The 17154-nt window shown below is 38.2% G+C and overlaps 1 protein-coding gene across 5 annotated transcripts in view; it reads left to right on the forward strand.

Annotated features, from left to right (window-relative positions):
- Window positions 1-17154, forward strand: part of rbms3 (RNA binding motif, single stranded interacting protein) — a 151713-nt gene that overhangs the window by 89902 nt on the left and 44657 nt on the right. For all 5 annotated transcript variants that reach the window (XM_081389112.1, XM_081389114.1, XM_081389113.1 and 2 more), the window contains exon 5: window positions 16467-16624. In XM_081389112.1, the coding sequence (XP_081245238.1) occupies window positions 16467-16624 (158 nt within the window). The remainder of the gene's footprint in view (window positions 1-16466; window positions 16625-17154) is intronic.

Consider the following 17154-nt stretch of genomic DNA (forward strand, 5'->3'; position numbering starts at 1 on the left):
TACTTGCATTGGAAGCCAGAAGAACTCTTATTTAGCTTTAGCACAATTGTTGCTCTTGACTTTTTCAGAATAACTTGCAACAAAATAAAAAAAAAAGTGTTCTAAAATCATTAATGCAAGAGTATGCAAAATAATTTCCCATTTATGAGAAACTTGAGGTATTTGGCAGCTAGCATAATCTTAAAGTTTTTGCAGTACTACCTTGCATAAAATATTGTCAGTTTAAAATATGTAGAACAAAGTGATAATGCAGAGATGCCCCTAGGCCTGTTCTTTAGCTCATGTTGCATCCGACACTAACACATCCTCAGGTGGACGTTCTTGTTTAGCTTAGCCATGATGCGCCTTCACTCTAGAGCCTTTGCTTCCTGCCGTATTACATTTACAGATAAAATCAGCCGCTCATTTATTAAGCCTCAAAAGGTGTCCGGCTCAAGGGATTTGGTGCTCTGTTACTCAGTCCATCACAGGGAAAACACTGGGAAACTGACTTAGTGTAACGATTGAAGTCTTTTAAGGCTGATCTGAGACCTTGCATTTACATTATTTGCAAGCTAACATCATCAATCATATATGTTTCACTCACTGAATGCAGTTATTTAATTAATATGTTTTACAAGTATTATTGTAAAGACAAAATAACTACAGCAACTAGCAGCCAAGAATGTACTTTAATACTGTATTTACAGTGTAGCTTTCTCTGAATGTGAAAACTGTTCTCATAATTGCTCAGTTTCTGTCGGTTCTGTGATCTGAATAGCTCTTCAGAGGCTACTGACCTTTCTGTGGATGTGGCAAAGGCAATTCAGTCACTGTTACGCTATCTATAACTTGAACGGAGTTCGCCAAGGCTTATTTATTTATTATTATACGTTATTTGCGAGGCACTCTTGGAACAGGGCGTCCGGCCAGATGCTTCTCTCATGTTGTTTCAGTCACGGAGCGGATAAGAACGGTCCGCAGAGAGCGCGGTTCCCCAGCAGACGCCTCTACCACTCCTCCCACCAGCTGATGTGGTGTGGAAAAGTCCTGTCGCCTCTCGGCCCAGTCTACATTCCTGCCCAATTACATCCAGCCCCAGCTGACTTCCATTAGACTTGATCACAGCCCCGAGACGAGGAGGAGGGGGGTGTTTAGGAGGCTGTGAGTAGTATGTGTAGTAGAAGTTGTGAGTCAGAGCAGTGGTGACAGGTTCACTAGCTGTATGATCTCAGAACAGCCATAACAAAACATTTAAAGACACTGTTTTGCTTTGTGGTAGCTTTTTGGGATGCTGTGATGGGAAACAATATCGTATTATGAGCTTGTGATGTCATGTGTAGTAACTTCATAGCCACATGAGACAGTATGAGATCAGAGTGGAATCCAGCACCACATTTTGAGTGAGTGTGAATTCCTACAGAATAGACCTCAGTTCATCGTCAATATGATACAATGTATTATATTAAAGGTGTATATTGAATCATTTTATTAAAATTTTGACATCGATACCATGGGGAAAAACTGCCATATAGACATTTTTTATATTATCTCATAATTTGGCAGGAGGTACATTAGGCTGCTGTCACTTTAAAGGAACACTATGTAGCTGTTCAACCTTCATAATATATTTCCAAGACCCTTGTGATGGTACATCGACTTACAATAGGTTGAATGACACGTCTGCCATAGCCTGACGGGGTCTGTATTGCTTTTACTGGCACTACGTAACTTCGGGGTTCGGGTAGTAACCCGAGCACAAAAAGAACTACAAAATTCGACTGCTTTATGGCATACGTCACTTCCCCCACCACTTCCTCAAATTTGGACATGAGAGGCCAACCAGCGTTTGTTTTCGGCTTTCGTGCGTATGTTTTTGTCATGGGGGCTGTTTACACCTGGCCACTTCATGCGTTTTCTCAGATCGGATAGCTATCCGATCGTGAAAAGACCGGGTGTAAATGCCCTCCGAAACGCATTCAAGACGGATTTGAATCCGATCGCTCAAACCACTTCAGGAGGAGGTCTGAGACGCATTCCAGACGAAACTGGACAAGTGTAAATGCATCTGGTTGTTGAAACCACATATGTAAATTGTACTCCTCCCAAAAATGCTAAAAATAAATAAATAAAAAACGTGTTATAGGCTATATGTTATAGCCAGATATGACGACGCTACTGGAACACGCATCACCCAGATGAGAAGCTAAAGTAAAGAAAGGCATTTCAGATGCCTTTGTAAAAGACTACAATTTAAAACATATTATATATAAAATTCAGCCAGCCAAAGTGGCTAGTAGGAGTGACTGCATTGCACGCCTCTGCTGAAATCCACCGTCATTTGGCGAGTTTGCGAGTGCTAATGTCAGTTTTCTAAAGGTCGTTTTCTTCATTTAGTCAAGCAAATCTCAAGTCCTAAATTTGTGACTCGAGATCTTTTTATGAATGAATCCTTCTTTTGAGTTGAATCTTTTTAATGAACCAGTTAATCTGATTTATAAAATATTGCCCTGAAAGATTAATTCAAGTTCCTATTGGAGTGGTTATCAAATCACTGAGAATACAGCATATTATAAATTGAAGCAAACAAGGGTCTAAGGCAAGGAAGTACAGTTTGTTCATTGAATCTCACTCAATGTGTGTACTTGAGTTTTGGATCTCTCTGATGAGGAAATGTTGACAATATATTTTCACTAGTATTTTTAGTGATTAAACATGTGTTGTGACTCAGGACCTTCAGATAGTCTGTCATATTCAACAAACTGTACTTTCATTCCTCACAGCATTACTTTCATTAGTGTCAAATAAAATACAGCATCCTCATTTACATCAATGCCCCCTAGATGATCATCCTCAGTAACCAGAATTTTGCTGTTATTGCGTTTGCATTTAATATTCATATGTAAAAATAAGTCTAGTGTTCTTATACAATAAATTTCACAGTCAATAAAGACTCTTAGACCAACACACACACAAAGTAGGACTTTCCTCTGACTCCTGTTGTTTTAGAATGTGTTTTTTTCTGAGATAATTGTACTTTCTATATCATATCCCAACCTGCACTCTCAACTTTCTGCATTTTTAGATTTTCATTAAGACATTATTTAGTATGTTTATTAAGCTTCATTCCTTGTGGGGACCATTGGCTGCTGTTGGTGATTTCAGGTTTTACTATCCCTTGTGGAGATATTTTGCTCACAAACACACACACGCATACATACACACAATCCTGAATGGTTTAGCCATAGTGGCTCTGCACATTTTCACAGCAAGAAACTGGGAAAATAGAAAAATCTCGATAGCATAACTCCAAAAAATAATCCCTTCTGTAAGAAAAAGCTATGATTCGCTTTAGGAAATCATTTCATTTAGATCTCCCGAACAAGCTTTGCTTTTTTGCTGGTGTCCCAGTAATACATCAAATAAACGGCCTCCCAGGGTCTCGTTTTTTAAATGTTCCCACATCTGTTCGTCAAGATGCCGCCGCTAAAGCCGCTTTCTGATGCAGTCTCTCACCCAGAGCTGTCAGAATGATTTCTGCCTTTTCTCGCTCTTCCCTCTATCTGTCCTACTCTCTTTTTATATTTCTCTGGGAACATTTAGGGCATATTTTTAATGCTGAGCCTTATCCATGACTGCAGTTCAGTTTAGGGTCAAACATAGTCGTATACGCATTACATAGAACCATCTCTAGGTGGTAGTTCATAAAATTACCACCCCGCATTCAAATCTGTACTTTCTTATCAGGGATTTCACACTTTAGCTCTTTTCCAAAACCTAGTGATCCTTCTAAAGCTGCTTCCTTACTGAAATGAAGTTTTAGAACTTAAAATGTCGTCCGCATTATACAAACAGAGCATTTATTAATTATGCTGCAAAACAGCTCGTTTGTGTCTGTACAGACTTCAGAAGAATCCCAGCGTCAGGAAACAATTGGAGGGTTTATTTTTAATGGCGTCGTAGGATTATGTTTGTTCTGAGCATTTGACGGATGATTGTTTTGTAAACTAGGCACATTATAATGGAGAGTTCGCAAAGAAATTTTTTTTTGTAAGAGGAAGCAGCCAACTGTATTAAATCTCACAGCAGCTGTGCAATGGTTTAAATATAATGTGCAGTTTTTAAAAATGGTCTAATAATGGGGTTCATGGATTCTCGTCCTTGGAATGCACCACTTCAGTATTTTTCAGGTTAATCGGTAAATTGCAATCGAGGATTTTTTAGGAGGAAAAAATATTGTAGAATCACGACAGCCCTAAAAAGTTGCTTACTTTTTGAAACACCCTTTACGTTGAGAACGCGCCTATGATGCTGCTCACAGAGGCAGCTCTCTAGTTTGAACAAAGCATTTAACTTTGGTGTCCAGTCAGACTCTAAACCTTATGGTTACAAAGAGACTAAATATCTGACGTTGTATCCTGCCGGTCTTCTGTTCTTTCTCTTTGTTTTTCTTGTTTTGTTTTGTTTTTTCGAGATTGAGTTCTTTGAGATTGATTCAAGCTTTGCTGGCAGCCTGTGTTTGTTGCTACCCATAATTCACTGCTCTACCCCATGACATGCTGCTACAGCTCTGTGATGGATTACTCCAGACTAAATGCATCGCTAAAGACGCACACACATAGCCCTTTTGAATTGTTAACCAATTTTTGTGAAGCAGGTTAAACACACAAACATGCACTGAGCACAACACACCTAATCTTTTATAAACATTATACACCAAATTACATGCACAAATTCATCACACAAATGCAGTGAGTCACACAAACAACAAATATGGCCGCTCTGCTTGGGCCTCTTTAACAAGGTAATGCATCATAAATTCATTTGGCTCCCAGTAAACATTGTTGAAAAATGAGAGTGATGGATGGATGTCATGGGGAGGAGAGCCATGAGCTTCTGAGTGCCGCAGTATGTGTGTGTGCGAAAGAGAGACTGGTGCTCTGTTTCTAAACAGGACATTTTTAGGGTATTGTAGGTGCGTTCCGGGTTTAAAGTCTGTCCTGATGGGTAAAAAACGTAATTATGCTGTCTTATAAGAGACCTCCACAGTGTCTGAAATTGTACTGTGTACTAGCACACCTAGAGTGTAAACAGTTATTTTTTACAACATTTTTTGCATTTTCTGTTTTCTAGCTGAAGGAAATAACCTTTTAAATCCATTTTATGGGTTGGTACCAAGTGTTATTTTAGTATTATTTGTGTTCAATTATAGTTTGGTAACGCTTTAGATTACAGCCCACATTCAGTTTTGATTTTAATTTGTTTATTTTTTTGTAATTTTGTTATGTGCTTTTGACATATTTTTTAAATATTACTATTTAGGTTTAATTTGATTTTTATTGTTTTAGTTTTGTTTACGTTTTGATTTATTTCCGGTTAGTAATTTTAATGCTTCAACCTTTTAAGGCACAATTTCTCTCTTTTTTTTTTTTTTTTGCACAAAATAAATATATTTTTAATTAATTTCAGCTTTATTTCAATTAACAAAAGTGTTTTTAATAGTTGTAGTTTTATTTAGTAATAATAACCATGGGTGCTCCTGCCCTCTTGCTATGTAGAGAAAGTTGCAAACGTCAAGCGCATAAAAGCGTTCAACATTTTGTTGCAGTTTTCTTTGTGACCACAATACCCACACTGCTTATACTACAACACAGCATTGAATAGTGAAGTGTGCGAAATGGGACATACCTTTTGTTTTCCACCATTATATATGTGGAATTGTATTAAAAGCTTAAAAAGCAGAAAAATATTGTACATTACCGGTACATTGTTGAAACATTTGCCAACATTGTGAAACATTTATGGCTATTACATATGCTTTATAAGTCTTGGTTGTGACAAATACATTTTAAGAGTTACCACAGTTATAGTTGACAGGATAACTTGCTGTGTGGAATTATGAATGAATGTACCATTGTTTGTCGCGCTGTCATTCTAATAGGCTATTCATCGTTCATCCTTTTCGATAAAGTGAAAAACTTCCTGTCCTGTTTTAAAGGAAATGAAACATGTCTTACTGATGACACAACGAATGAAGATCTCGCTCACTGAAACTTTTATTCAGGATTACAGCAAATGGCTTAGATTTAAAAAAAGCAGCCGTTCACTATGTGCATTCTTCTGTAACGGTGAAGCCACCACATTAACCCCATAAATGCCAAAGCAGAGGAAAGCAAATTTCAATTATTCACAGTATACACTCACCTAAAGGATTATTAGGAACACCATACTAATACTGTGTTTGACCCCATTTCACCTTCAGAACTGCCTTAATTCTACGTGGCATTGATTCAACAAGGTGCTGAAAGCATTCTTTAGAAATGTTGGCCCATATTGATAGGATAGCATCTTGCAGTTGGTGGAGATTTGTGGGATGCACATCCAGGGCACAAAGCTCCTGTTCCACCACATCCCAAAGATGCTCTATTGGGTTGAGATCTGGTGACTGTGGGGGCCATTTTAGTACAGTGAACTCATTGTCATGTTCAAGAAACCAATTTGAAATGATTCGAGCTTTGTGACATGGTGCATTATCCTGCTGGAAGTAGCCATCAGAGGATGGGTACATGGTGGTCATAAAGAGATGGACATGGTCAGAAACAATGCTCAGGTAGGCCGTGGCATTTAAACGATGCCCAATTGGCACTAAGGGGCCTAAAGTGTGCTAAGAAAACATCCCCCACACCATTACACCACCACCAGCAGCCTGCACAGTGGTAACAAGGCATGATGGATCCATGTTCTCATTCTGTTTACGCCAAATTCTGACTCTACCATCTGAATGTCTCAACAGAAATCGAGACTCATCAGACCAGGCAACATTTTTCCAGTCTTCAACTGTCCAATTTTGGTGAGCTCGTGCAAATTGTAGCCTCTTTTACTATTTGTAGTGGAGATGAGTGGTACCCGGTGGGGTCTTCTGCTGTTGTAGCCCATCCGCCTCGAGGTTGTGCGTGTTGTGGCTTCACAAATGCTTTGCTGCATACCTCGGTTGTAACGAGTGGTTATTTCAGTCAAAGTTGCTCATCTATCAGCTTAAATCAGTCGGCCCATTCTCCTCTGACCTCTAGCATCAACAAGGCATTTTCGCCCACAGGACTGCCGCATACTGGATGTTTTTCCCTTTTCACACCATTCTTTGTAAACCCTAGAAATGGTTGTGCGTGAAAATCCCAGTAACTGAGCAGATTGTGAAATACTCAGACCGGCCCGTCTGGCACCAACAACCATGCCACGCTCAGAATTGCTTAAATCACCTTTCTTTCCCATTCTGACATTCAGTTTGGAGTTCAGGAGATTGTCTTGACCTTGACCACACCCCTAAATGCATTGAAGCAACTGCCATGTGATTGGTTGATTAGATAATTGCATTAATGAGAAATTGAACAGGTGTTCCTAATAATCCTTTAGGTGAGTGTAAATACTTATATCAAATGATCTGTAACAGACAAAGCAATAGTGACACATAGTAAAAAGATTGTTACTCACACTTGTGTTGTTATATTGCTGTCGGATCCAATGTAGTCGTCACTGCATCATCTTTTATTTTCAGTCTCCCTGATAAGCCTGCGCTGAACAGTGTCGTTTAAAAACGAATCTGCAGTAAAATGAAGCGAACAAACAAACTGTGTCTTACTGACGTGATCTGGAACTTTATTTAAAATAAAGTTCATCCACGCTTTCTTAATGTTAGAATCACATGGAAGGCAATGTAAAAACTGTTTTTTCTTGACAATCCTCAGAGACATGTCTATCATTTTGTTGCTCGAGTAATCCTGCGTTTGCGTCTTACTTGTATTTACTACTATATGACGTGCAAATCGGTGGGAGGGGCTAAAGAGGCAATGATGTAGAAGTAGTCGTTGATCTTCTGCGGAGTCGATATTTCATCGCACTATTACGTCATGTGACAAAATCAAAAGCATGTCCTTTTGGCAGCTTGTTTTCAACTAACAAGTTGGACTAACAAGGATGTTTTAAGGTTCTAAAATTTACAGGATTTTTTATAGTACAATGACATCTTATATGTTAAAAGATCAAGGATATTGGATTTCTCAATTACCCCTCAATTACACCTGTGCACTTATGGAGTGCTATTCTGTGGTCAACAGTTGTTGCCTATGTAGTGCGGTTCAAATCACTCACTGCATTAGGCAGCTTTCTATATAGGCAGTAGGCAGCGAGGGAGCTGACAAGGTTTTGTAACAGAGCTTGAGTTACTGTATAAATGGTTGTGGGTGATTGTACAGACATTGAGTCATACACATGTTTTCAGGTCATGGGCTGCTAATCTTTATGGTGGTCATTTAGCTGTGGAGAAACCCTTGAGAGAGAGAGAGGGAGTAGAAGAAAAAACCCTATCTGAAATAAAAACAGCAGGAGAGAGAGAATAACCGGGTTGTAAAGTGTGATATCCCACCACAGCGACCATGCTGCTAGAGGAGACTAGCGTTTTCCATTTTGGGATTCAGCTGCGTTTGCACTGAAGACACTGACAGTCTCAGCACCTTTGCACCTTCAAGAACAATAAGACCTCACCTGGCCGCACACACATACACATACACATACTTTTTTCATCGGTATCTGTGCATGTTGAAGGATGTGAACACTTAAAATCCACTCTTACTGTTTTTTCATCATTTCCACTTGCAGTTGCAATTATCGCTGCCCATTTTTTTTCCCCCTCCATCCTCTTAAAATGAGGAGCAGCAGCCCCGATGCAGTGATTAACTCTAAATTGCAACAGCTGTTGATGGCAACTTCAATTAAGACTGCAGGCATCAATTTAGTGGCAATCTATGGCATTAGTGAGGTTTCATCTTTTACCAGCCCTGTTAACCACCCAATGGTGACAGAAGCCTGTCACTCAGGCCTGCAAATTACTCTGATTGTCAGAGAGAGTAGGTTGCTTTGGGGTGGCTGTCATGTTACATGATAGCATTTATGTGGTGCATATAAGGTAGTGCAGTAGTGAAAGATGTGGGGAAAGATGCGCTATCATGTCCTTGAGCAAGACATTTATTATTTTATATTAAACTGGTTCTAAGTAAGACCCAGTGATCGCTTTCCAGCACTACCTTCTGGCTATGTTTAAGCATCATGTAAAGACATCATTTCAAGAGGGAATGAGATGGAAATTTATCACCCTGCTGGTTTAGTGACAAACGACTCTTTATATGGTCCCACAGTGTTAATCGAAAGATGGTATTGATTTTATCATTCGTTTTTAAACAACAGTCATTGTAACATCCTAATGGTTCTTCTAAGCCTTATATTCTTCCCCAACCCTCCCTTTGGCCTTTGCTGGCGGGGCTCCAACTAGAGCTCTCTGTCCCTATGGGCTAATCAGCTGAGCACAGGCCCGTTGGCTGGGCTGTTAGTTCTGGCTGTAATGTGTGTGAGCTTCCCAGCCCTGTTTAATCTCTCCTTTCTCTGGAATGCTGATACTCTGAAGTGCTGCTCCAGTACTGTGGACCATTCCGAGTACAGTCCCGAAAGAAATATTGAGCATAGACAGCACGGACAGACCTTGGACACCTGTCTCAGACGTGCAATCCTCAGACTGCCTTAGACAGTCCATGCAGATGCATTAGTTTGCATGAAAGGTTCCACCCTTGACTTTGCCTCTCCTGCAGATAAAGTCTGTAACGAGACTCCTGGGCTCCAAACGGTTTAGATATTATTAAATATTTATGTTACGTTCATTAAGCATTTAAAAACTATTTATACAGCCATCAGCAAGAGTGGCATTTTCCTTCATCAGTATCTGTGAGAATGAAGCATGTTTTTTTTTTTTTTTTGCTGAGCTCCTGTTAGAGAGAATTAAACAGAGCGTACTGACTGTTTCGTGACGATTAGAGCGGGACCAGAGCTGTCCGACAGGAGGCACAGAGGTCTAGGTGAAATGTGGATTGGTATGACATTCACAGATGCTTGCTGAAATCCCCATCGCTCAGTTCTGGGAAAGGCAGCAACAAGGACAGAATGAACTCTGGCTGTTTGTTGCACTGTGTTGTACGGAAATATGTTTTTTTCTTCTTTTTTTTCTTAGTCCCTGTAGTGACAATAAACTTTTCTTTCTTTCTTTGTGTTTATTTTTTATTTTTTTTTTGACTCTGCAGACCAGGAACACACACTTTATGTAAGATCTACCTTTTTTTTTTTTTGGGGGGGGGGGGGTATATGTGTATATATATATATATATTTATTATAAATACAAGCAAAAAATTATAATAATAAATATGTTATTCCCTTTATTTATAATCTGCTTATTTATCTGTTCATGATAAAAACAATACAGAATTTCAGAACATCAGTTTATTTATAATGTCATATTTTATAATATTCATTTATTCTCTAAATGTACTATATTTTAGAAAACTATTAACTTATTCTATTCCATACTATTACAGTAAATATGATTTATATCTTGTTTTCTATTTTCTCTTTGACTTCACTTTATTCTCTTCTGTGCAATTAGAATAAGATTTTTATTTTAACTTAATTGTATTCTGTTCAATTAGAGGAAACCTTTTATTTTTTATTTTGTTCTGTTCCTTTATATTCCTTTCAAATGCCTCCAAATAAGGAATCTGAACTAGGAATTGACTGTATAGTGTTTTAACATTATGTAATTACATCACAGAGTGCAATGGCCATTTGTTTAGTGTGTGTGTGTGTGTGTGTGTGTGTGTGTGTGTGTGTGTGTGTGTGTGTGTGTGTGTGTGTGTGTGTGTGTACAGGTTTGGCTATACTTGTGAGGGCCAAATGTACTCACTTATTCAGCTAAATATAGTGACAACCGACTAGCGAGTACATTTTTGGTCCTTGCTAGTTGAAAAGGCTTATAAATCAGCCAAAACCTGTTTTTTATTTGAAGTTTATTTCTGTGAGGCTTGTGGTTAGGGGTAGGGTTTGGTTTGGTTTAGGCAATAGAAAATATCATTTACCTGATATAAAATCATGGAATACTGAAATTTATACCTCACTAATATAGTGAAACAATCATGAGTGTATGTGTGTGTGAACAGTTGCTCACGTGTTCTCAGTCCTCTGATGAGTTACTTATACTGTATAAGTAACTTGAAAAACTAGACACACATTATCTCTCTGTGGATTTCATTTGTTTTGCCCATCATCCATAACCATTAAACTGTCTCATTTTGGATTTCAAAGGCAACATCTAAGGAGTGTAATATGATCAGTTCAATATCTCTGTTCAGCATGACCTAGACAAAACCACTTTTCATACTGTAAGGTGAAAAACATTAGAGCTTACATAGAGAGAAAGAGAGCGCTGGATACCTTGTGTCCTCAGGTTATGATGGAGACCCACATACATATGTTCATCTAACGTTTCAAAACAGAACCAGAGGAACAAAAACATGGCCTTGTCCCCCATACTGAATCATTTTGGAAACATACCGATCCTTGAAGGTATATATCTCTCTCTCACACACACACACACACACACACACACACACACACACACACACACACACACACACACAGAGCTCTGTTTTCAGTTTTGTTCGGAGCCTGAAGGAAGGGCCGGTGTTTTCATTTCATATTCATAAATCATTCATACATCTCACAGCGTCCGTCCTTTAGAAAATCAGCCCCTTGTCTTTATATTGAGATTCCAAATGTATTTTCTCATCCACATCACAGACGTAATGCCCCTGCCTGTCACTCTTCCACCGCTCTCAGGTTTGACGAAAGTGACACATTTATGAGATATTTTCGCTAAGCGCTTATTCTTTTGTATTTCTTAGGCTTTGGCTCTAATACAATTAAATAGATGTTTTAGCCTAATAAAGAGGGTGGAGTACCACTGTGATGTGGATAACCCCTTTAAAGTAAAGGTATTTCCAGAATAACCCTAAACCACATCTTTTGGGATTCAGTTTTAAACCTTAATTAGGCGGTACGTTTTTTACATGGATATGTTAGGTAATATCAACATATATTGGTGTTAATCTGTGATTTTATTGCCATCTGAATTGGAAATGTCAATATTTTTCCCATCTCTTAGGAGAAAATTATAAGCTACAGTTTCTTTCCATATCCAGTCTCGCCACAACATAATCTCATTATTATTCATGGGCATTTAACTTTTTTATTTTTTTAGAGAAATTAATACATTTATTCACCAAGGATGTAGTCAATTGTACAAAAAACAAAACACATTTAAGACATATAGGGCCAGATTTACTAATAGCTTGCGCCAACGCAAACCCTCCTTTGGCGTTAAAAAAAAAAACTACTGACAGAATTTACTAAAGACATGCAGTGAAAAATTAGCACTGAAAAGGCATGTTACGGTTTTGGAGTGATTACTTTAATTTAGTTATTTTGATGTATATTTGCAGGTATCAAGAAAAGTGTTTTTTGAAGTGCATATTAATAATGATACTGTTGTATTTTGCATAGTTTTTTAGATATTGTGTGTGTGTATATATATATATATATATATTTGTTTTTCTTTTTTCGTTTTGTATTGTTGTATTGATGAGTAACATGATGTTTGGACATGTGATCACCTGGAGATATAAAGGGTTGCACATCTGTAGTCAATTTGTCTGATGAAGAGCCTGCGTGCTCGAAACGTCACATACGCTATGCGATAATTGTCTTAAAAATAAATATTTTTGATAATTTTGGAGTTTAGGTTTTGCCGACTTTATACTTTATCTTTTCACTGAAAAGGCGTGGACACGGTTATTTTTGCGGCTGACCTTATTGCATATGCTTTTGTAGGAGTTTCTCTTTCAGACGCAAAATTTATGGGAGGACAGTATTTAAATGAATCATGCAAGGTGATTTACCAAGGTTTGCTAGTCGATTTACTGGTATTTGCGGCATTATTTTATTGCTCAACAAACCATGCCTTAAACCAGACGCTAATTTGCGTTAAATCATCTGCCTGCGTCTGTGTTCTTTAATGTGTGTGTTGTCAGTAGATCACGCTCAGAACTTTTCACTTCCATCTTTGCTGTTTTGGAATTGCACTCGCACGCTCATTTGCCCTGTTTAGTAAATCTGGCCCATAATCTTGCAAAAGATTACCATTTCAAATAAATGTTCTTTTGAACACTCTATTCATTGAAAGAATCCTGGAAAAAAAAATGTCATGGTTTCCCAAAAAAAATTTTAAGCAGCACAACAATGTTTTCAACATTGATAATAATAAGAAATGGAAAATGGATAATGTGACACTGAAAACTGAAGTAATGGCTGCTGAAAATGCAGCTTTGCCTTAAAGAAATAAATTACATTTTAAAATATATTAAAATAGAAATCAGCTCTTTTAATTTTTTATCAGTTATAAAAAATCCAGTAGTGTATGTGCAGTTTTAGAGAAGTAGGCTATAAATGTTTCAGAATACTCTGTCTTTCTTAAGATTGCATTAGCCACTTCTGCAACTGTCCCCTGCATGATAGTCATCCAAATGCATGAGTTTTATCACGAAGGACTAGGAGCCATACAAATTGTTCTTTTATGGATGTCACCTTGAGAAACAATTACCTTCCGAATAGGGCTTTATATGCTGTTGTTTGCTTAAACTTTCCATGATTAAATATTTTAACTTTTTATTATTTCTTATTAACATTTTATGGTTTTATTATTTAGTTTGATAAACATAAAACAGTTTTATATATTGTACAAACCTTTTCTTGTCTATACAGTAGTGGTCATTTTGGAGCGGTTTTAATAATGTCGCCGGTTGTAATGCCCTGCGTGGGGTGTTCAATAACCCTTTTGGATCTCAGCCAGGGAATGTGAGTATAGAGAACATCTGGTGTGTGAGAAGATATCATAAAGCAACTACAGTTGCTCTTTTAATCACTTTCACTTAATAAAAGAGTGATGGGCTCCTGCAGGGAAGGGCCTCACACTTCACAAATGGAATATTTGCACACACGCTCATATGTCAGATAACTCCTTAACTCACCAGCAGGTCGCCGTCATTCTCTGCTGGCCCACCAACACTTTCTGTTTTTGATTCTTTTTCTCTCACTCTGGTTCTGTTATAGATTCACAGCCCATCCCGTCTGGATGTTTTCTTTCGCAGCGGTTACTACACCTCAAGAATGAGGTGGTCTTAGAAAGTTTGCTAGTTTTTTATAATAAATATTAGCTAATAATAATGCATTCTTTAAAAATTAAACTTTTTTTTTATTATAAAAAAAAAACATTGCAAAAAGTTATAAATTAAATTAAGTTTATTTATTTGTTTGTTTGTTTATTTGGATCCCCATTAGCTATGCCCAAGAGCACCGCTAGTCTTCCTGGGGTCCACACAACACTTAAAAACAAAAAAGGAAAAAAAAAACACACACAAAACATTAAAAAATACTCTCAATAACGAATCCAAAAACAACACGCTTAGCATAGCCTATATTCAACATTACAACAATCTGTGAATGTACAAAAAAAAAGGTCTAACACTTATAATGCATCGATCCAAGTGTGCCTTTACCTGTTATTTTAATTGATGACAATGGTAGAAAATTACATGTTTTCATTGCCCTATACTACTGTACGTTTAAGGAAATTAGTTTTTGCTTTGGGGATTGAAAATCTGCCTGTCCACTGGCATATGTATATGACTTTAAGGCCCTGTTTATACCTGGTATTTAGATGTGTTTTGGTCAATTGGATCACAAGTAGACACAAGGAGACGCACCCTCGTTTACACCTGGCATTTTAATCCATCTCTTTTGTCCACTTTCAACCACTTCTGTCCTGATCTCTTTATGGGCGGTATTTCAGATCTCTAAATCAATTGGACGAAAAGAAACGTGACCGGAGACAACGGAAAAACATACAGAGAGCATCAGCTTTTGTTTCTGCTCTGATAGCCACAGGACCACGCTAGTGTCGTGTGTGCGTGCTTGTTAAAAATCAGGAATGGTGAGAGAACATTGTGCTTGGTAAATTTTTGGATTTCAAACCAAACTTGGGTCTTCACCCGACTAAGTTTAAATCCCGTCTGTCTAGCGAGCTTCACATAATGTTTACGCATTAGGTCAGTAGGTGGACAGTAGGCGGTCTTTTGTGGCTATTTGTACACATTCTACCACATGAACGTTTACACTACAAAAAAACGAATGCGTTTTCGACTACCTCTGGAGGTGGTTGAAAGTGGACAAGCACAAAACGTTTTAGACTCTGTTTACATATGTATTTAAGTGTGGTCCACTAGTGATCCGATCGACAACAACACATCTTAATACCAGGTGTAAAAAGGGCCTAAATTGCATTTTAATTGATTGTACCAATCCAATGGAATTTTAAACTGTAAAATCTTTCATGTTGCTTGTAAAATTGCTTCAATCATCCGGTCTTCCACTTTCAACCAATTAAGATGGAGATGCTGTTAATATTTGTGCCATTAAACAGACATCCGAGAGCCAGTAAATGTCTTGACATGGACTCATATATACTTCTTCAGAGTACTTATTTGATGTTAAATATTTTTATATATACAGGACAATTTTTTACAAGTTTGAGATTAAATATGATTTCATTTTATTGTTTTATTTCAAGCTGTAATTTGGTCAAATTATACAAAAAACTTTACACTGTTACACACCTCGGGTCGTTAGCGACCCTATACAATTTTTACATAAAATTGATGGGAAAGCAGGCATTCATTTATATTTATAATGGATATATTATAATGAAGTAATTGAGGAATACTAAGAAGGTTTATGTCTAACTTTATAAAATGAATGAGGAGGAGTGTAGTGAATGACGTCCCGGGTCACTAAAGACCCGAGGTATTCATTTAAGTGTTAATGGATATGCCATTTCTTGGTCCAGATTTTTTTTTTTTTTTATGATTTTCCTCTGCACATTTTAGCCTGGGCTTCAAAGAGACAAATGCAGTATGTTCTCTTAGTGTGCTAGTGCTTTAATGCTGCTCATTTTGGTCTTTACGCACACACACACCCTTCAACAACCACCATCCAGTGTCTGTATCGTGTGCTCTGTCCTCTCAGACCCCCATTAGCCAGCCGCACAGTGTCTCTAGAAGAGGCCATCAACACCAGTGCGTGAGTGAGAGACAGGTAGTGATGTATCCAGTTAAGGCCCTCCAGCATCTTGTGGTCTTCATTTAAACATAGCTTTCAGCTTTAACAGCTCACTCTTTCTTTTTCCTCACCGTCCTGGGTTTCTCATGCCGCCCATTGCAGCATAGAAGATTAGACCAAAATACTCCTAGGATGGTTGTGATCTCAGAAAGACATTTCAAAGTTTTGTCTGAGACACTTTGTAGCAAGTAAACAAGGCATTTCCACCTGTATAGTTTGTTTCGTTGAGTCTGATTTCAGATTTTTGCACCCCTAGTCAATTGATATGTCACTCAGAAGGCCACGTCCTGACTAAATGGGTTGTTTATGCCTATAATTTAAAGTCTGAATGTGCGACTACATCATGATTTTTAATGTCAGATTGTGTGTATTTGTTTTCTCCACAGCAACAAGAACAGGACCCCACTAACTTGTACATCTCGAACCTCCCGGTTTCAATGGATGAACAAGAGCTGGAGAACATGCTGAAGCCTTTCGGACATGTCATCTCCACACGGATACTCCGAGACGCCAACGGGGTCAGTCGAGGGGTCGGTTTCGCCAGGTAACCTTGACAACCAACCCTCTCTTTGGCTCATGCAACACTAGACAGCGTTTGTTCAAGAGGGCACATATAAAAACATCCCTTAGTTTCTTTCTTTTCCTGACCCCCACCCCCTCCCCCCCTCTTGTGTGGCGCGTGTGGGGTGGGTTGGCTGGTTTTCAGGGTCACTGGCTGTGTAAGAGATCCCAGCAGAGGCTGTGTGTGTATATGTGTGTGTGTGCAATTGTGCCAGCCAGGCAATTAGCCGTTCAGCCATGATTGGGTGAGCAGAGCTGAATGGGGCCGCACAGAGGAGAGGAGCCACTCCAGAGAGCACAGACTAAATCAAGACTCCCAGCAGCCCGAAACAAACACTTTATAACACCCCTGCCGTTCTTTATCTTCCCTCTCTCACTCTTTCTATCCCTCTCATTTCATTCTCAAAATTAACATATAAGGATGTTTCTTCAATTACAGGAGTTTTAATGTCCCTGAGGTTAATACTAATAGATTTCAACTTTATATATTATATATATCACATTTCAACTATA

This window comes from Scardinius erythrophthalmus (assembly GCF_964197995.2).
Source record: "Scardinius erythrophthalmus genome assembly, chromosome: 16".
NCBI classification, from domain to species: domain Eukaryota; kingdom Metazoa; phylum Chordata; class Actinopteri; order Cypriniformes; family Leuciscidae; genus Scardinius; species Scardinius erythrophthalmus.